The sequence below is a fragment of the Heteronotia binoei genome, chromosome 15 (assembly GCF_032191835.1).
Source record: "Heteronotia binoei isolate CCM8104 ecotype False Entrance Well chromosome 15, APGP_CSIRO_Hbin_v1, whole genome shotgun sequence".
Classification (NCBI taxonomy): domain Eukaryota; kingdom Metazoa; phylum Chordata; class Lepidosauria; order Squamata; family Gekkonidae; genus Heteronotia; species Heteronotia binoei.
In genome coordinates, this window is record NC_083237.1 from 24,612,368 (window position 1) to 24,633,669 (window position 21,302).

At 47.5% G+C, this 21,302-nt stretch overlaps 2 protein-coding genes across 2 annotated transcripts; one reads left to right on the plus strand and one right to left on the minus strand.

The window, feature by feature from the left end:
• Positions 1-3,766: 3,766 nt before the first annotated feature.
• Positions 3,767-9,804, plus strand: TMEM238 (transmembrane protein 238). The gene is made up of 2 exons (XM_060255296.1): positions 3,767-4,581; positions 9,593-9,804. The coding sequence occupies exon 1, from the start codon at positions 4,223-4,225 to the stop codon at positions 4,577-4,579; it is 357 nt and encodes a 118-aa protein (XP_060111279.1). The 5' UTR covers positions 3,767-4,222; the 3' UTR covers positions 4,580-4,581; positions 9,593-9,804.
• A 1,686-nt stretch (positions 9,805-11,490) lies between these two features.
• Positions 11,491-19,938, minus strand: LOC132583321 (circumsporozoite protein-like). Its single transcript, XM_060254984.1, has 4 exons — positions 19,920-19,938; positions 19,484-19,609; positions 16,131-16,215; positions 11,491-11,980 (listed from the first exon to the last, which is right to left on the minus strand). The coding sequence occupies exons 1-4, from the start codon at positions 19,936-19,938 to the stop codon at positions 11,491-11,493; spliced, it is 720 nt and encodes a 239-aa protein (XP_060110967.1).
• Between the last annotated feature and the right edge of the window lie 1,364 nt (positions 19,939-21,302).

Below are 21,302 nucleotides of genomic sequence, written 5' to 3' on the forward strand. Positions count from 1 at the left end.
ATTTTAGTGCTGCTGCTTTTTGTTTTTTTTGTAACAATGAAATAAAAATGCTGTACAGTTTTTATCCCTGTCGTGATAGGATCTGAAAGGTGGGATTTCCAGCCAACTCCTGTTCAACTTTTACTGAACTAAATAGGATATGCCCCCCCCCCAAAAAAAAAAACCCACGTTGCTGATATTTAACTTCTGGATAACCGTCAGGCTGGAAGTTGGTGCACTTTTTTGCTGGATTGTAGCCCATGAATTTTATACTGTTGTTCTGTCATGATAACACTTAACAGGCAGCTTTTGTGCAGAGTGCTACACGTGCATTCTGTTGTAATCCTTACAACCGTTGTGCAAGGTAGGTCTTTAAAGTACACAAAGATGTACTTGGCTAGTTTCAGAGGACAGCCTTGGTTTGCAGAGGGAGAGCCAAATTCGAATCCAGGAGCACTTTCGGGACCAACACGAGTTTCAGAGTAGGCACCTTCGAGAGTCAAAGGAGGCTTTCTCTTTGACAGACGCCGGTAGAAATTGTGATCTCTGAGCCCTTTTATCCCAATCAGAAGGTAGGCGGGGTGTTGTGATGCAAAAGTACAATGTAGATTGCAGCCAGCTTGATTAGAGTGGAGGGGAAATGCTTGGGGGCAGGAAATTAGCATCTGTAGCACAGAGTGGTAAAGCTGCAGTATGCAATCTGAGCTCTCTGCTCACAACCTGATTTGATCCTGGCTGAAGCTGTGTACAGGTAGCCAGCTCAAGGTTGACTCAGCCTTCCATCCTTTCAAGGTCAGTAAAATGAGTACCCAGCTTGCTGGGGGGAAAGTGTAGATGACTGGGGAAGGCAATGTCAAACTACCCCATAAAAAAATTCTGCTGTGAAAATGTCATCCCAGAGTCATAAACAACTGGTTACTTGCACAGCTGACTTTTACTTTTTAATGAGATAAGAATCCTATGTCCCTTTGCAGTCCTAGGGGGACTCATTCTGAACTTGTGAAGTAACTCAAATTCGTGATCTCTCCTTGTTTGAGGGCTGCCACTTTTAGGCCAGTAATGGAATTACCTGGAAAATTAAAATGTTTTCCCACTGGTTTTTGAGCACTGTTTTTAATGTCGGATTTATGTCTGTTTGTTCTTTTGCATAAAGACTGACCTGTGTGTCTGATGTAAAGTGTTGGAAGGGCATTGGTGACATTTGATGGCATTTGTGCTTGCAGCCTTTCCAACTAAACCTGTGTGTCCCCCATATGTACCACTGGAAGATAAAAAAGTGAATGAGTCTGAGATGGTGCAGCAGGTGTTATTAGGTCCAGTTATTGCATTGCCAGAGTGGATATGGAGACAGAGTTGGCATCTTGGGTTTTTGCACATCCTGATCCCAGAAGCCCTGGCTTTATAGACTCATAGAGTTGGAAGGAACCTCCCGGGTCACCTAGTCCAAACGCCTGCACAATGCAGAAAATTCACAAATACCTCCCTCTAAGTTCACAAGATCAGCATTGCTGTCAGATGGCCATCTAGCCTCTGTTGACCCAGTTTGAGCTGAGAGCTTTATGAACACCAGTGGAGTTCTGCGTTGTTCTGTTTGGGCCTGTCTTGTAGCAGGTTATTTATTCCTTGGTATCCTTCTGGCTTTGTTGATTTGTTTCCCATCCTACATCAGGTGGTAAGTGTAATACGTTTCACAATCAGTAGTTTTCTGGGATAAGGTGTATGATCCTGTAGGGTTTTCAAGGGAAGAGACAACAGAGGTGGATTGCTGTGGCCTGCCCCTGTGAAGCAACTCTGGACTTCCTGGGAGGCCTCCCAGCCAAGTAGTAATCAGACCTGACCCTGCTTAGATTCTGAGACCCCTGGGCCACCCAGCTCAGAGCAATGCCTTCTATTAACCAACCAAATAATATGAACAGAATGTATACACTTCTTCTTCCATTAAAAGGGGGGGGGATCATGTCTCAGTTCACAGTGTGAGATATTTTATTCTCTACACACACACCCTTTCTCTCCCCCACTCCACATCTAGTCTGATGAAGAGTTATGGAGAGCGCAAAAGCCTACATCTCATTTTGTGTCATTTGGGTTGAGTCTAATAGAAAGTGTTATGTGGGGTTTTGTACAATCCAGGCTTAGTTTCAGCAGGGGAGGAGAACAGAAAGGTTGTGGCACAGACTTCACAGAACGGGGGGGGGGGGGGTTGAAGTAAGGATTTAAAGCGGGGACTGAAGCAGGGAGTGAGGTGGCATCAGATCATGCAGATGCTCTGAGAGGCAGTTCCAGGCATCAAGAGCAGCAAAGGTGAGAGGGTGGAGTTCTTAGAAGCAGCAAGAGGCCTTTGGAGTGTAGAGGGTGTGGCAAACAGAAACAGCAAAGGTCAGAGACAAGATTGTCTCAGGATATAAGAACAGAGAGGCCATGGCTCATGCAGAGCTTGTCAATCGGGGTGCTGTGCTGGGTTCAAGAGAAGGAAAGAAGGATTGAAGGACGGCATCACAAAACACACACTAAGGATCAGGGCACACGTGACACATGGTGTACTGGCTCCCTGAGAAAAGTATTGTGTGTCATTTCCTGCAGAGTGGAACAACCACTTCCCCAGCCAGCACCAATTCACTGTGGTTTTTAGGAGGGTCAAAGATTCTTCTGCAGGTTGGAAACAGCAACTCTGAAATAGGAACTGGGCAGTGGAAAGATGTTCAGTGTAATCCTAAGCAGAAAGCCCCACTCAGGTCACAGTGCCACTAGGTAGTCAAAATCTTGGGGCCTCCCTCACAAATTATCTCAGAGTCGGAGCACCCACCCTGCCACCCACTGCAGCCTGCAGGCACCTTCTTAAAAGCCCATTTACTAAGCTGCAGGGGAGAGGCAGAGAGAGGCAAACTTGGCGACAACACCAGCAGCAGCTGCCCCATGCAAGTTGGGCAATGAATGGTTCAGTTGCTGGATGCACATGCAGGCTGGGAGGGCTGAAAGCGGGGCGGGGGGGGCAGCCCGGGGCCCCTATAGGTGTGGGGGCCCATAGGCCAGTGCCTAGTTAGCCTAATTCTTAATCCAGCGGTCAGGTCAATAGAATTTAGTCCCTGGGGATTGTGATTTAGGGTAGAAAGCTTGCTGGAAGTATGGCTGCACAGCCAGAGGCACAGCATTTGTACAAGCTGCTTTAAAACACACACATGCAGTGCATTCCTGCACACCAGGTGCTGTAAACAGCCATAACTCACCAGTGTCATCAGTACCACACCCCTTCCAACTTTTTCCTGGCCTCTGATTGGCTGATCACACAAAGGTAAGCAGGAAGCGTTTTTTTTTTTTTTTTTGTTACTGTGCCATACTGATTGGATAAATGCACCCTTGAAGTATGTGTGGGAGACCAAGTTCTCAAAAGGGTGAGGCTCTTTTTTATGACTGTGCTGGTTAGGAAGGGAGGGGAAAGGAGAGGCGTAGGACTCCAAGGTTTCCTCTGGGGAAAACAAAGCGCACAGCCTCCTGTGCCTTCTTTGAAGCAAGAACAAGTTGTGCTAACCAAGGTAGAGCTGAAGGGACGAAGCAACCAAGACTTCCAAACGATGGAGGGATTTTGTGGCAGCTCAAAGATGAACACTTTTGAAACTCCAGCATAGAGAGACCGCTTAGATCGATCTGACATCTGACAAAGCAGTGCTAGCCCATGAACTCTAATGCTAACAAACTCATTAGCCTTTTAAGATGCCCAAGGATGCAGTTTAAATTGTGGGAAGTGCAGCAGTCTTGTGGGGAAAAGCTGGAAAGGGTTTGGGACGGGTTATCTCATGGGAGAAAGTGAACTTGGGGGCCAGGAGAATTCCGGGCTTCTCAGGGGAAGGCAGAGTTAATTCCTCCCATACCTGTTTTGGTCCCTCCCCTCTAGAACTGGTTGGGCAGCTTTGCCAGGTCTCTTCCTCCCCAGGCCACTCCTTCTCTTCCTTCTCTGGACCTAGGTAAGCCCTTCACCATTTTTTCTCATTTTCTTTCTTTTTTGTTTGAAACCAACCAAGAAGGCTTTGTCTGTGGGTCCTTTGCAGGCCCTCTCCTCCTCCTCTCTGAAATTGCCTCTTTGGTTCCCTCTGGGACCTGCTCCTTTGTCCCCTGCCCAGGTTAGCTAGCCCTCTACACCTCTCTCTCCCACCTCTGTCCTGGCTCATCTCACCCTCTCAGTCCGCATCTCACCCCTCCAAACCAAGTACTGAAGTAAGGTGCTCGCACCAACTGGCCCCCCCAACCCATGGGGACTTCTGGACTGGGCCGCTGTCGGCTGGCACTGGTTTTCGCAGTGCTCATGGATGCTGCGGGCACTGGAGCCCTCCTGACAGGCATCTTTGCCCGGCTACGCCTCCGAGGCCGGGATTTTGGGGACCTTTTGATCTACTCTGGTGCGGTGCTGGTGTTTCTGAGCCTGCTGGGCTGGATCATGTGGTACACGGGCAATATCGAGATAGCCCCTGAAGAGCTGGCAAGGGACTATGGCGCCAAGGGAGGCACATTGGCCCGGCTGGCCAGGAAGATCTCGCGGACTTGGTCTCGACGCCAGAGCAACGGGCTGGCCATGAGGACGGTGCAGAGCAGCCGGGAAGCAGCATAAAGGTAATGTGGTCACCCCTGGGCTGATTTCCTTGGGCTTGTTCCTTTCCGCCATTAAGAAGGCTAGCTAATTAGGGCTGCCTTGAAGGATGGACTTTATGGCATTACACTCTCCCCAGCTTCTCCCAGCCCCAGGACTTTCCCAACTTGAAGTTGGCAACCTTATCAGCAGGCCACAGTGTCTATGCCATTAACAGCCACCTGATGTGCAAATGTTAGGTGAGCGGGAACGTTTCCCTTCGTGCTGTGAAAAACTTGGCCTGCAGGTCAATACTCCCTCTAAGCCAGGGGTGGCCAAGCTTGCTTAACATAAGAGCCACATAAAATAAATGTCAGATGTTCAAGAGCCGCAAGACATGATTGTCAGATATTTGAGAACAGTAAGGAAGGGAGGGAGGGAGAGGTGGAAAGAAAGGAACTTTAAATGCATTATCCAAGCCACCTGCTGGTTTGGCTTGGTGATTTAAAGAGACAAATGCGGCAGGGGCTTTAAGAGCCACACAATATGTGTGAAAGAGCCACATGTGGTTCCTGAGCCACAGTATGGCCACCTCTGCTCTAAGCTGTGGAGTCTTGTGAGCAAAAATTCTACTTCCTGAGCTACTGGCATTAAAGTTGTGAGCAAGCAATTTGGCTACTGCATAAATTAGTTTTCTCCGGGGCCATCCTTCCTGAGCTAAGACAAAAATGTGTGATCTGGAGGCTAAAAAACTGAGAGCTATCTCACACTAACCCAGCTGAGAGGGAACACCGCTGCAGATTTCTGCTCACTAAGCTACTCTGAAAAGCACAAGGACAGGTGACACTTTTTTTTGGTGATCAGTTGGCAGCCACTTGAACATTTTGTGGGTGAAGAAACATCTGTCTTCATCTCCCGCATTCCTCTGTCAGACAATTTCTGGTGTCTGGATTAGCAATTATCTGCAATTAGGGTAATGGAAAAGCAGTAAGAAGGTGAGTGCCACCCCCACATCTTTTTATGGCACATTTATGCTCTGACCTGGAAGGCCCAGGTAACCCAGTCTTGTCAGATCTTGGAAGCTAAGCAGAGTCGGTTAGTCCATGCATGGGAGCCACCCAGGAAGCCCAGAGTGGTAACACATAGGCAGGCAAGGACAAACCACCATAAGTTAGGGTTGCCAAGTCCAATTCAAGAAATACCTGGGGACTTTGGGGGTGGAGCCAGGGGACTTTGAGGGTGGAGCCAGGAGACATTGGGGGCGTTCTGGGAGTTCTGGCCATCACATTTAAAGGGACAGCACACCTTTTTAAATGTCTTCCTTCCATAGGAAATAATGGATAGGGGCACCTTCTTTTGGGGCTCATAGAATTGGACCCCCTGGTCCAATCATTTTGAAACTTTGGGGGTACTTTGGGGAGAGGCACTAGATACTATATTGAAAATTTGGTGCCTCTACTTCAAAAAACAGCTCCCCCAGAGCCCCCGAAACCTCCAGATCAATTCCCCATTATACCCTATGAGAATCAATCTCCACATAGGGAATAATGAAGTGCTCAGCAGACGTCCCTCCCTTCTCCCCCCGTCCCCCCCTTTTTCTGGCGACTCTGAAGCGAGGGATTGGCCTCTCTACTCACGAGTTGCAGCCAATTTCTTCCAAGTAACACAGACACCCCATCCCAAGAGGAAGCCTTTCAATAAGGAGGGACGGTGGCTCAGTGGTAGAGTATCTGCTTGGGAAGCAGAAGGTCCCAGGTTCAATCCCTGGCATCTCCCAAAAAGGGTCCAGGCAAATAGGTGTGAAAAACCTCAGCTTGAGACCCTAGAGAGCCGCTGCCAGTCTGAGAAGACGATACTGACTTTGATAGACCAAAAGGTCTGATTCAGTATAAGGCAGCTTCATATGTTCAATAGGAGACTGGAGCCTCCGGAGGGGAATAGTCACATGGTGGCTTTGTGGGCGGGGCTTCCCCCACTGGCCAGCTGACTGAGGGTGGGAAGCAGCCTGGGAAAGAGGAAGAACCCCCACTGGGACCTGGGGATTGGCAAGCCTACCATAAGTGGACTACAATTTGACAACATTCTCCAGAAATGTAAGCCTCCTGCCAGCCTCCAGGTGGGGCCTGAAGATCTCCAACTTTTACAACTGATCTCCAGTTGGCAGAGATCAGCTCCCCTGGAGAAAATGGCTGCTTTGAAGGGTGGACTCTATGACATGCTGAGGCCCCTCCCCTCCCCAAGCCCTGCCCTCTCCCGGCTCCATCCCCAAAGCCTCCATGTATTTTCCAACACAGACCCAGCAACCCTACTCCACTTCCAGCTGGCATTTATGATTGTGAGTCCGGGGTCAGAAGCAGTTCTAGATCAACTGGCAGAGCACAGAACAGCAATGGAATTTACAGCCTGATGGAGAGCAGTGACCCCTTGCAAGTTCTCTATGCAGCCATTGAAGTCAGAGGCATCTTAGCTGGAATCCTCATGATCGGCCTGCCGCATAGTGTTAGTGTTGCCAGTCTCCAGGTGGTTAACACAACAAAAAAAATGCAAGCTAGTGACCAATTTACTAAGAAGTATATAGAAATCAGTCCAAATGTCCAAAACATGTATATTCAAGTCCCAAAGTAGTGTGGTGACAAGCCAATCGATTAAGTACTTGTTTCTTTCCAGTCTTCATCAGACCTGGGACCACTAACAAAAGAAAATATTATACAAAAATATCAGAAGGACATTCAGACACCACCAACCCTCTTCCAGTGAAAAAAATATATCATACTTACAAATTGATTCAATTATATAGATTTTTTACACAATTTTCAAAAAAAGAGGGACACAGAGCTACATCAGCTACAGCTCAGTATATGGCTTCTTGCACACCCTAATGGTGCAACTAACATGTTTAAAAAGGCATTTCATTTACAGCTGCCATTACACAAACCTCTTAAAGGTAAAGTAACATATTTCTAATGCAACATGCTAAAAGACACAAACACCACAAACTATATCACAGCAGATACAACATATAAAATATTCCATACAAAGAATGTCAAATCCCATAATTTATACAAAAATATGTTATCACATAGGCAAATTATGCACTGCACTCATAATATTATAAAGAAGACCATAAAAAGCATGTCAAATCATTGGTCATATTCAGTCCATATGGAGAAATGCAATTCAACTGGTGTATCCAGTATGCCTCTTTTGACTCAGAGTTAAAAGAGGCATACTGGATACACCAGATAACATATTTTTTGAAAATTGTACTTAATCGATTGGCTTGTCACCACACTATTTGGGACTTGAATATACATGTTTTGGACATTTGGACTGATTTCTATATACTTCTTAATAAATTGGTCACTAGCTTGCATTTTTTGTTGTGTTATCCATTATAGTGACCTCTCTCGGATTGTATTCTATTCAGTCTCCAGGTGGTGGCTGGAGTTCTCTTACTATTTCAGCAGATCTTTGGATGACAGAGGTCAGTTCACCTGGCTGCTTTGGAAGGTGGTTTTTGCCCATTTTATGAAGTGCAAAAGGCACTAGTCCTGTAATCCTGGTTCGGCCCTGTCCCCAAACTGGATTTCTGCACTCAAATAATAGAATCATAAACTCACAGAGCTGGTTCTATGATTCCATGAGTCAAGTGTAGGATGTCAGCTTGGGGACAGGGCTGAACCAGGATTCAAGGTCTAGTGCAAAACTAACATACCGCAAGTTGTCTTTTGAACTTCATAAAACGGGCACTGTAACTCTAGGATATAAATATTACACTGTATGTTAGCCAGATTGATATACTTTTGATTGTCCTGCTTAAATCCCCACAGCTCATCTCCAGGCTACAGAGATCAGTTCCCTGGAGGAAATGGATGCTTTGGAGGGTGGACTCTATGACACTTTGCCCCACTGAGGTCCCTGTCCTCCCCAGGCTCCATCCTCAAATCTCCAGGAGTTTCCCAACCTGGATCTGGCAACCCTGCCCCCTTATCCCCTGCTGGGGGAGCAGAAGGGACTTGGCAACCCTTGTTGCTAGGGGCAGCCAGCTTGTCTTTCATTCCCACTTTGGAGCTCTTTAGAGCCTGGCCACTGTTGCAAAGAGGGTGAAGTATCTTTCCTTTGATCTATCTGATTTTCGTAAGCATGCTTGGAGAGCTACAGCTCTGCTGTTTCTCTTCTGCTTGGTTGCTTCCCTTTGTTCCTCTTCCAGCACCTTTGTCCAACTTTCTGTAGTGTTTCATGACCTGAAACCAGAGAAAGCAGATGCTAGTTTTGTCTCAGTTGAAACGAGAGACTTTCACAGCCCCCCCCAGCCATTGCCTGTCTGTTCTTGTGTATCCCACCTAAGATGGGTCTGCTCAACTTGCAGCCTTCCAAGCTTAACCCAGCCTGGCCTCCCTGCCATATAGGGCAGATCAGTAATGTATCCATAACCTCCTGGTTGTCAGGACTGTGGAAACAAAGGGGATGTTGAGCACTAGAGGTGGGCAGGGGGTGTCATAGGTTTGACCGGAGTATTTTTAAAGACTTTATGGAATCACGCATACCATAGAGTTTGAGAGGAATCCTAGAGCATCATGCTGACTTGATGACATCACTTTCAAAGTGATGTTGCAGCATCACCAATATATATTTGTATGTCCCCTCCCCCAGCATCTCTCATTGGTTGACCAGGTTTGATTACCCTCTCTTCCACATGTACCTGCTGATGTGACCTTGAGTCAGTCACAAGTTCTCACAGAGCTGTTCCACTCAAGACCAGTTTCTATCAGAGCTCTCTCAGCTCCACCTAACTTCACAGGGTGTCTGTTGTGGAGAGGGGAAGGGAAAGGAGATTGTAAGCCCCTCTGAGACTCCTTCAGATAGCAAAGGGCAGGGTATAAATCCAATTGCCTCTTCTTCTTCCCCTCTAAAGAACAGAAGGATGTTGTCTACTGAGGTTCACTCCTCACCCCCAGTGCCACACTATCCAGTTTCTCTTCCTGCTTCTAAAGTGGAGTATCTTGGTGTCATGATCCCATTCTCAAGTTGATCTCCGTCTATTCTTTTACACAGGTGACCACCCACCCCAAGTTTGTGATTAACAGAAGGATCTTGTAGGAAAGAAGGATGAACTCACCAGCACGAATGCTGGTCTCCTGCCAGTACCAGAGCTGACCTTCAGCCCACTGAACACCAAACCAGGACGCTGGACTCCTCTTTCCTCAGTCTGACCTGAATTTTCGTGTGAATTCTGCTTTGCGTTTCAAAAACCTGTCTTTTCAGTACCATGCTTTGTGTTCATTCATTTCTACCACAAGCTGGTCTCAGTGCCTGGAAGCAGGGATTGTATCTTTGCCCCATTGGGCTGCCAACTCCAAGTAGGATCTGGTCTCTATAATGGCTGGAATGTGCATAGCTTGTATTCCAACAAAAACCATCCTCTGCTACCAATTTGATGGGAAATGCACGTTGAATTCAGAGGCCTGGAGTGGCAATAATTGGAGTCGAGGCTTAAGCTTATCAAAAGAAATAAAGTTTACTAGAAAACATCAGGATAGGGTACTTGGGATAAAAAAGAAAAACAATTTAGCATACCAGCTAGTCTAACTATGTCTGTTGTCTACATGGCTACATTATACAACCCTTTGTCTAATAGTTCTTCTTCCCAAAGAGCATTTTGCCAGGAAGAAGAGCAATTCAGCTTGCATACAAGATCAAAGCATTTCACACCTAATGTCCTTTCTGACCAATGTTGTGTTTACATCATTCCAGGGCAAAGAAGACTCTTCACATAATTGGGTTTAGGTTACAATACATCATTTCCTCTTTCAGGTAAACAAACAGTTAACTCTATAATGGCTGGAATGTGCATAGCTTGTATTCCAACACCTGGAGATCTCTCGCTATTACAACTGATCTCCAGACAATAGAGCTCAGTTCCCCTGGAGAAAAGGGCTGCCCTGGAGGATGCACTCTGTGGCATTGGACACTGCTAAGGTCCTTCTCCTCCCCAGACTCCACCCCCCCAAATCCCCAGGTATTTCCCAAGCCTGAGCTGTTGAGCCTACTTTAACATGTGCACAGACCTCAGAAATTCAGGCTCCCCTCTTCCAATGACAACCCAGAAAGCAGAATCTGCTGCCTTTGTGCTCATCATAGAATCATAAAGAATAATAAGAAGATATTGGATTTATATCCCGCCCTCCACTCCGGAGAGTCTCAGAGCGGCTCACAATCTCCTTTACCCCCAGGGTCATCTAGTCCAACCCACTGCACAATGCAGGAACTTCACAAATACCTCCCCCTAAGTTTACGGGATCAGCATTGCTGTCAGATGGCCATCTAGCCTCTGTTTAAAAACCTCCAAGGAAGGAGAGCCCACCACCTCCCCAGGAAGCCTGTTCCACTGAGGAACCGCTCTAACGGTCAGGAAGTTCTTCCTAATGTTGAGCCAGAAACTCTTTTGATTTCATTTCATCCCACTGGTTCTGGTCCTACCTTCTGGGGCAACAGAAAACAATTCTACACCATCCTCTATATGACAGCCCTTCAAGTACTTGAAGATAGTGATCATATCACCTCTCAGTCACCTCCTCTCCAGGCTAAACATGCCCAGCTCCCTCAACCTTTCCTCATAGGACTTGGTCTCCAGACCCCTCACCATCTTCGTCGCCCCCCTCTGGACCCCTTCCAGCTTGTCTATAGCCTTTGTCATACAGCTGCTGGAAAACAAGATCCCCAAGTGGGTGGGATAGGGAAGGGCGACACTGACACTTTAGGGTGGTAAGGAACTCTGGGATCTCTGGAAAGGGACATACAGATTTAGGGATTTAAGACTACCTAAATAAGCAGAAAACTAAACTTTTTTATTGAAAGACATAAAGGTACACGGAAATTGCCATATCAGGTTGATATTTCACCACCTATTGCGCAATCAGTGCTGGCTCCCGGTCAGCTGCCAACGCTCCCTCTTATGGTGGTGGCGGCTCATCCGGGGCAGGTGGCGGTGGTGCATCTGGAGCGGGTGGTGGTGGTTCATCTGGGGCAGGTGGTGGTGGCGCATCCGGGGTGGGTGGTGGTGGCGCATCCGGGGTGGGTGGTGGTGGCGCATCCGAGGGTGGAGGTGGTGGTCCTTCAGGAGCTGGTGGCGGTGGTGGTTCTGGGCTTAGCGGCGGTGGTTCGGGGCTCGGTCCCAGGCTGATTTCTGGGCTTGGTTCTGGGGTCCACTGTCGCTGTATCCTGAGTTCCTCCAGCTCCACGGGCTCCGGGCTCCATGCCACCTGCTTAGAGGCTCTTCTTTGTGTCCAAGAGTCATCTTCCTGTAGCGACACAGTCCCCTCTTGGGGCTCTGATCCTGCCATGCTCTCATCGTCCAAGAGTCTGACCAGGTAATCGTCTATGTTCCCTTCACTTGCTGGCCCCTCAGACAGTCTTTCTTTCCTTTGGAACTCTCTAAATTTACTATAAGGAAAGAACGAAACAAGGACTCAGTGTGTGTGTGTGTGGGGGGGGGTATTCCTCTGGAATGCAAGTCTTTGTGAGCTTGGGTAAGAAGCTGATTCCCCATCCCCTGCAGCAAGGCTACCCAAGAGCTCCAGTTAATGTACAAGGGCCCAGTTGCTCATGAGCAGGGGCTGGAATCTGTGATCAGAACCCTAAGGCGGGGCTTTTTTTGTAGCAGGAACTTCTTTGCATATTAGGCCACACACCCCAATGTAGCCAATCCTCCAAGAGCTTACAGGGCTCTTAGTCCAGGGCCAACTGTAAGCTCCAGGATGATTGGCTACATCAGGGGCGTGTGGCCTAATATGCAAAGACGTTTCAGCTACAAAAAAGCCCTGCCTTAAGGTAGAATTCAAAGAGCCCCATGGCGCAGAGTGGTAAAGCTGCAGTACTGCAGTCAGAGGCCTCTGCTCACAACCTGAGTTCAATCCCAGTTGAAGCTGGCTCCAGGTTGACTCAGCCTTCCATCCTTCCCAGGTTGGTAAAATGAGTCTCCAGCTTGCTGGGAGGAACGTGTAGATGACTGGGGAAGGCAATGGCAAACCACCCCGTAAAAAGTCTGCCATGAAAATGTTGTAAAAGCAATGTCACCCCAGAGTCGAAAATGACTGGTGCTTGGACAGGGGACTACCTTTACCTTTAAGGTAGAATTCAGCTGCTAAAAGCACTTGCAGAAGGCTGTGGTATGGATCAGGGCCATAATGCTGGGAGGAGTAGTGTCAATGTCCCCCCCCCATGCCATTTCCTAATTTTAAAAAGACTACTCACTTCTTTTCCATATTGCTTTAAATTCCATTAGGGGAAAAATACAGACACGATATGGGTGCCTGTATTTTTTCTCTCTACTGGGCCTTAAAGCAGATGGGAGGAGGCATTTTAAACTGAGAAACAGCATGGGATGTGAAAGAGTCAATTCTCTCCGTTCCCCCTTCCCATCACACCCCCCCACACATACACACCTGGTTTATTTGCAGTGAAATTATATATCAAGATTCAGTCACAATAGCCCTGAGCCACTGCAAATACGGCTAAGCTATCCACAGCCAAGCTACCACACTTTTTGTCATGGGTATGTGGCAAAGCAGCTTTCCCCAAAAGGTGAGTTTTAAAACCCAGAAAGTAATAGAGAAAGGGGTGAACCCACAAAAACACAAACAATCCACCTCCTGTCTCTCCCCACAAGTTTAGGCTAGACCAGGCCTTTTTTTGTAGAAAAAGCCTGGCAGGAACTCATTTGCCTATTAGGCCACACCCGCTGACACCAAGCCAGCCGGAACTGTGTTTCTATGTGTTCCAGCTCAAAAAAAGCTCTCGGCTAGATAGAAACAAGAATACTATCAGCCGTGACTTGTCATTGGTATTTCTAGTTGGGCACTGTGTACATGTTTTTTGCATTTGCATTTTGTTTTTTTCCTTTTGCTCTCTCTGATTGGCTATTATTACTGTTTCATTTTGTAAATTACATTCTGTTAGCATAATGTCAGTGTGCAAGACAGGGCTGGCCCTGCCACTAGGCAGCCTTCTGAGGGTGCTGAATTGGGCACCCCCCTTGTGATTCAGTGACTTTAACAGTGTGGGGGGCGGGGGCGCCAGAAGCTAGTCTTGCCTAGGGTGCCAGATAGTCTAGGGCCGGCCCTAGTGCAAGAATAGGTCCAGGATGTATAAGTGTTCTGCTTTACTCAATGAGTAATTCACTGCTGGGGATGTGGTGATGTCCGAATGCACAGATGGCTTTAAAGGGGGATTAGACAGATTCAGGGAGGAGAAGCCCATCAGTGACCCTCTTGCCTCTAACTTCCTGGCCTAGAGGCAGTCAGCTAGTGATAGGAGGCAACACTGGTCTCCCTCTCTGGCTCTGTGCTTTATTTGTATGGTCCTCCAGGACAACTGGTTGGCCATTAGGATGCAGTGAAATTATATTAGGCCATTAGGATGCAGTGAAATTAGGATGCTGGTCTCCATGCATCATTGGTTTGATCCAGTTGAACTCTTCTTATGTTAACTAGCAAGGATATCAGCATAGCTTTCCAACTTCATGTACTTCTCGTTTCCAGCTTTGTGGGGGAGAAGGGGAAACGGTTTTCGCAAGCAGAGGATAGCTATGCTTTTACAGCTGCATAGCATGGTTTGCTATGAATTTGACTAACTAACATGAATTTGAGCAGACTTCAGAGGACAGTAGAAGACAGAATGGCTTGGTGTGACTTTGTCCATGGGGTCACAGAGAGTCAGACTCGACTGTGCGACTGAACAACAACAAGCATGGGAATCAATAAGTTAGTGGATCAAAGCAAGAGTGTGTGTGTGTGTGGGGGGGGTCTGGATCTAGAGCCAAGGCTCCTGTGTTCTCTCTCATTTCTAGGGAAATGAACTTTGAGTAGTTACACCCCAAAGCCTCGTGCAGATACCCTATGGGGTGGGGTGGCTAGTGGAATAGAGGCTGGAAAGGATCCTGCTTTCATCTGTTTTATCCTGACCAGTGAATGGGGTGGGTCACAAGTTTTCTTGGGGTTGCGAGTTCAAGGTGGCAGAACTGGGAGAGGGTTTATAGCCGCAGGGACTCTTCTCATCCACCAGCACTCTAAACCCACTTGAGGTGAGGTTTCATTAGCGCGACTTCCCTTGCCTATTATTTTTTAGATTGTGGAGATCATGCCCTCTCTAGCTCTTTCACATCACTACGACTCCCAGCGAGTGTTCCCTCTGAGTTAGTGTGAGCTACCTCATAATTTTTTAGCCTCCAGCTCACACATTTTTGTCTCAGCTCAGGGAAAATGGCTCTAGAGCAAACTAATTCATGCACCAGCTCACCACTTTAATGCCAATAGCTCGCAACTCTAATGCCAGTTGCTCACAAAGTAGAATTTTTGCTCGCTCCACAGCTTAGAGGGAACATACTGCTCCCAACATCCATTTCTCAGCCAGCCAGCCATGACAGTCTTGCTACTAGTTCTGGTATGTACCACATGCAGACAGCTCCTTAGATCAAGCTTTGAGCAGCTTGAGATCAACATGCATCCATCTATCACAGACTAACAGCGTCCCACAGGGACTATCGTTTAATCCTTTGCAATAGAGTTTTTTGTCGTTCTTTTGCATCTGGAAGCCTGGTCGTTGGGCTTCCTCTTGATGCTGCTCAGTGCTTTTTTTGTAGCAGGAACACCTTTGCCTATGAGGCCACACACCATTGATGTAGCCAATCCTCCAAGAATTTACAGGGTTCTTAGTATGGGGCCTACTGTAAGCTCCAGGAAGACTGGCTACATCAGGGGTGTGTGGCCTAATATGCAACTGAGTTCCTGCTACACAAAGAGCCCTGATGCCGCCCATCTAATAGCCAAAAAGTCAGTGGCAGCACAGTGAGAGTGAGAAAGACAAAACGACTGTGCCCACAAAACAATCCTTATAATTGGCTTAGAAAATGTTTCTATTAAATAAGCATAACAGCATTTAAAACATTCCTATAGTTTCATAGTATGTTCACAAAGTCCAGTATCTCTTAAAGCAACATGAGCATGTACACTTCAAGCTGTCTGTTGAAGAAATGTTTTGAGAAGTAGGCACACCAAAGTGATGTTTTGAAAGCAAATTGTAAATATTGTTATTCGGCTTGCGAAAAAGCTTTGTATAGCGGAACGTGGATCTTCCAGCTGGCAACCCCGTGAAGGAAATTTACCCTTTGGAGCCGAATCCTGCACATTGACTCTTCCTGGCATCTTGAACTTTGGAGCCTTCAGGACTTTGGGAAAGGAGAAGTGTTTCTCATGAGGAGTCATACAGGAAGAATTTATCTTTTGTTGCTTTAAGAGATACTGGACTTTGTGAACATACTATGAAACTATAGGAATGTTTTAAATGCTGTTATGCTTATTTAATAGAAACATTTCCTAAGCCAATTATAAGGATTGTTTTGTGGGCACAGTTGTTTTGTCTTTCTCGCCCATCTGATAGCAGCAATCCCAGGAGAAGCAAAAGACAAATTTTGTTCATGTGGCATGAGAACAATCACCAGCTGTCATTCCCGCCCCCCCCCCCCCCACACACACACACTGCAGCCCAATTCAAGAGGCCAGGGCAGCCAGCTGGCCTCAAAGGTCCTATGACTTACCAGCCATAAAAGAGACATGCACAGAAGATGATCACCACGACGCAGGTGCCACCAAGGATCCCTGCATTGCGCCGTTGAATTCCACCTGTCAAAGAAAAGCATCTGTCTTGATGGAAACGCCTCACCTGGATGCCAAGGTGTAATGATGCAACACTGGATAGAAGCCAGAGGTGGGCAGGGAACAGAATGGCTGATACTCCTGCACAGCTGAAAAGGGGTCTTGAACCTTCAGTCCACAGAAATCATGACCAGGCAGCTATAGTTTCAACCATGGCTTTTTTTTTTTGTAGAAAAAGCCCAGTGGGAACTCATTTGCATATTAGGCCACACACCCCTTGCACCAAGCCAGCAGGAACTGGGTTCCTGTGTGTTCCTGCTCAAAAAAACACCCTCGTTCTAGCTCTGGCTTGGGGGAGGGGGATTCCTGGTGGGTGTGGTTTGAGGAGGAAGATCTGCAGGGATGTGATCCCATATAGCCCAATTGCTGTTTTCTTGAGGGGAATTGCTCTCCAACAGCTGGAAATCAGCTGCAATTGTCAAAGAACATGCCCCATCTGGAGACTGATAGACCTACAGGTTGGAATAATTCTGGTTTCTGCAGGGCAGGCCCTGAGAGGCATGGTTACATTGAATCAAGTGGTGAGTGTTTTTCCCCTTGAGGATAGCACTGCAGACTGCAGTGGTTACATGGTGGTGTGGTTACATGTTTGAATGTCTGGTCCTTTGGCTAAGAAATATCCCTGCTTTGAAAAGATACATGTTGGTGGTAAGATGCTCTTCTCCTTCAGTGCTAGTTTTTTTCTGGGCAGGAAACCCCCCCTCCAATGGAGGAGCATTCAAATGTGCAAAGCCCATCTCCATTGTCCATTGCAGGTTGGCACAGTGCAACCTACGGGAAATTTGACTGTCATATCCAGATTCTCCTGCTTCTATAAACTGGCTTTGCTGCTCACCACAGGAAAGGGGAATGAACAGGGCATGTTTCCACTGTCTCTGTCCCCCCCCCCCACCGCCCCAAACACACACTTGCTAGGGCACTGTATGGGCTCAGTCCTGCTCACCCCAAACAACAGGATGGGATCTGAATCCACACTAATCTTCAAGCAGGCCTGTTGGAATTGTCTTGGCAGAGAAGCCACCTAAGGTCTATTCACAACTTCTGAAGCTGAGCTCTACCCCTGTGGAGAGTGTCAGTGTATAGCTTTTGCTGGACTGTGCCACCTCAATGGGGCAGATTGACTGGTCGACTGGTCGAGTGTGTTAGGGAGACAGGTTCTGGTTTTGTACAAGAAGTCCTTTATTTGGTGGGGGAGGGGGGAGGGTAAATCCCCAACCTGTAACTGGAAATGGTACAGTCCAGCATCTGGCCAGGCTTGTAGCTCTTCAAATTACCTATGTGGGTTGTCCTCTGTGGTAAAGAATGCCTTCCACTGAAGAAACTAGTTTGGGGGAGGGGAAGAGAGCGAAACCAGGAATTTTATTCATTTTTCACCTTAGTACCTGGTAGGTTTCAGTTCCACAGAGTGGATGACGCCCCTTTAGGTTTGGTGTAGTGGTTAAGTGTGCGGACTCTTATCTGGGAGAACCGGATTTGATCCCCCACTCCTCCACTTGCAGCTGCTGGAATGGCCTTGGGTCAGCCATAGCTCTCGCAGAGCTGTCCCTGAAAGGGCAACTTCTGGGAGAGCTCTCTCAGCCCCACCCACCTCACAGGGTGTCTGTTGTGGGGAAAGAAGATAAAGGAGATTGTAAACCCCTCTAAGATTCAGAGTGAGGAGCAGCATATAAATGTACGGTCTTCTTCTTCTTCTTTGCAGGCTGAGCATCAGTATTAGGGACACAATCTGGCTTGGACAACATTAGGGGCAAAAATATGCTCCTTACCATGAATGATGGTGCAGACAGTTAATAGAGTTGCCCAGGGCTTTTTTGGTAGAAAAAGTCCAGCAAGAATTTATTTGCATATTAGGCCACACACCCTGACAACAAGCCAGTTGGAACTGCGTTCCTGCTCAAAAAGCCCTGCGGTTGCCAAGCTCTGGAGATCATCTGGGATCATAACTGATCTCCAGGGGATAGAGATCAGTTTCCATGGAGGAAATTGCTGCTTTGGGGGGTGGAATCCAGAGAATTATACCCCACTGAGGTCCCTCCTCTCCCCCGAACTCTCCCTCTCAAATATCCAGAAATTTCCAAACTTAGCACTCCTATGAGAAGCCACATCCCCAATCACATTTCAAACTGAAATGACCCTACTACACAAGGGAGATAAAGGGCTTTTTTGTAGGAAAAGCCCAGCAGGAACTCATTTGTATATTAAGCCATACCCCCTGACACCAAGCCAGCCGGAATTGTGTTCCTGTGCATTGCTGCTCAAAAAAAGCCCTAGGGAAAGGTATATTTTCTCTGCAACAGCATCTTGCTTGTATCTCCAGCACATATTTAAACTGGTTGAACCATAACTCCCTTGTCTTAGGGCACTTCTGTTCTGTGAGTGGAGCTAGGGATCGCTTTATTATTTATTTATTTAAAACACTTTAGGCTGCATTTCCACCCAGTTCAAGGCCCCAAGATGGGGACTGGTCAAAACATTAAAATGCATACGTAACACAACAACACCAATTCAACCAAACACATTAACAGGAAGAGAGGGTCACTGAGATAAAGCCAAACAAAACAGAAAAGTCTTCACTCACTGGCAGACAGTGATAGAGAACAAAGACTACTCTGTCCCCTTATCAAACTACAATTCCCAGGATCCTTGGGGGAAACCATGACTGTGGAATGGGCATAAACAGGCCTCAGATTCAGCTCCTGAACCTTTCTGAGAGTTCCACCTCCTCCTTTGAGAGTTCCACCTCCTTGTCCATTGAATAGTATGTAAAGCTGCATAACAATCTCTGGATGAGCTCCACCACATTTTTCTACAAAACGACCCCTGGGCATAAAACTTAGTGCAAGCCTTAGTGTAAGAACGCTACCAGGAATAATTTGTGCAGTGCCTTCAGCACTCAAAGTCCTTTGCAGTTTTCCACTACAGACTTCTCAAAGTAATGCTCACAACAGCCCTACAAGGTAGATCTGCATCATTAAACCCATGCTGTAGCCAAGGAATTGAGGATGGCCCGAGACTACCTAGTCTGTTGGCAGCTGACATGAAATTGACAGCTAGCGACATCCCAGGTGAGAGCTGGAACTTTTAGCTTACTACTCTATACCAAGGCCCAAGGAAGCGTGATGGCCCAGAAGGACAAGTAGCAAAGGCAGGTGCCCAAGTATCCCAGAGCAGCTATGGAGCAATTGTGCATGAATTGCACCATAAATGCATTTGCTTAGAGAGGCTGTCATCTCACCGTCAATGATGTGGTGGTAGCAGGTATGATTCATGTAGCAACATTTCTTCTGCAGACACTGGTGAGGGTAGAACTTTTCTGCTTCGCCCCCACAATTGTGGCGGTGTGAGGGATCCTGGTCACACGCTAGAAGAGAGAGTGAGAACATTTACCATTACCAACACCACCTCCCAGGGAATATGCAGAGCCAAAGGGAGGGGAAGCACCATTTGGCCTGGGTCTCAGGCTCAAAGGGAGCCTCATTTGGGAATTTTGGAAACTTTTTTATACCAGCATCAGCTGGCCTCTTATTTATTTGTATTATGGCGTGGAGTCTCAAAAGCTGGCAACAGCCTAGGCACCCCTTGACCTCTGAGACTTGCATTGCCAACTCCAGGTTGAGAAATTCCTGAAGATTTGGGAAGTGGAGCCTGGGGAAGAAGGGGCCAGAGAATACGGGGTTGGAGAGACCTCATCGGGGTATAATGCTATAGAGTTCACCCACCAAAGCAGCCGTTTCCTGCAGAGGAACTGATCCCTGTAGTCTGGAGGCCAACTGGGATTCCAGGAGCTCTCCAGGCCCCATCAGGAAATTGGCAACCCTGTCTAAGACTTAGATGGCTCCATGCCTGCACAGCAGCAGCCCCTCTGTCCTGCCCTCCCTCATGCTTTCAACAACAAAACAAACACAAGGATAGGGCTGCCAATTTGGGGGGTGTAGATTTTGGGGTATAGCCTGAGGAAGGCAGGATTTGGGGACAGGAAGGACTTCAGTGGGGTATCATGCCCTCCAAAGCAGCCATTTTCTCCAAGTAGACTGAATTCTGTCACCTGGAGATCACTTGTAATAGTGAGGGAGCTCTAGCAACCACCTGGAAGTTGGCAATCTTATATTATTTGTGCAACTTCCTGCCCAGCATCAAAGGCAGGATGAGAAGTGGATGAGAAGATCATGTCTCTGGAAACAGGAGGCATTGGGGGGAGGGGGAGAGGTGCTGAGGGCAGAAAAGGTATGGGGCAAGCATATGGGGGATGACAGGATATCTGAAAAACCTTCCTGAGCATTTCAGCAAGAATGTTGAGATAATTCTAATGGGGAGAATCTTTGAAGCTGTGGTTCCTATTCTGGCCTCTAGAGGGAGCCATGAACATTTCAGGACCAGACTTCCCTAGCCCCTCTTGGCAACTGCTCCCCCACACCCTTTCTTTACCTGTATGTAAGGCTTGAGGAAGTCTGTTTCAATGTATCTGAAGAAGTGTGCATGCACAGGAACATTTATACCCAGAATTAAACTGTGTTGGTCTTAAAGGTGCCACGGGACTCAAACTTAGTTCCAGGCCCAGGATTTGTTTTAGAAAGGGAATTTGACGGGGGAATAGAAGAGGAGTGTTTTTACTCACTGAGAGGCTTGAAGAAAGTTGATTCTTCGCTAGCACTAGCACTAGCTGGAAGGAAAGAACAAAATGAGAGCCAGAAGGAAAGCAAGCGGGCTCATAAGTCCTGCCCCACACAATACATCCGCACACCCATCCCTTTCCCAGTCCAGGGCCTCCTCCACGTACCTTTCAGGACCAGTGCTCCCAGGCAAAGTAGTAAAGCCAGAGCAGGCTGGCTCATCTCTCTCTCCCTTGGGGGATACCCGTTCCATGTGGGGCCAGTGCCCACAACAGGCTCCCCACAGCGACAGCAGAAATTGACAAACACCTTCTTCTGCTGTGGTAGTAGGGCTGGGCCCAGCTCATGGGTGGCGTCAGAACTGCAGAGAAGTGTCATAGAACCTGGGAGTTCTAGAGTACTCACACACCTAGCAACCAGTAAGACTGGGGGGAGGGGGAGCCA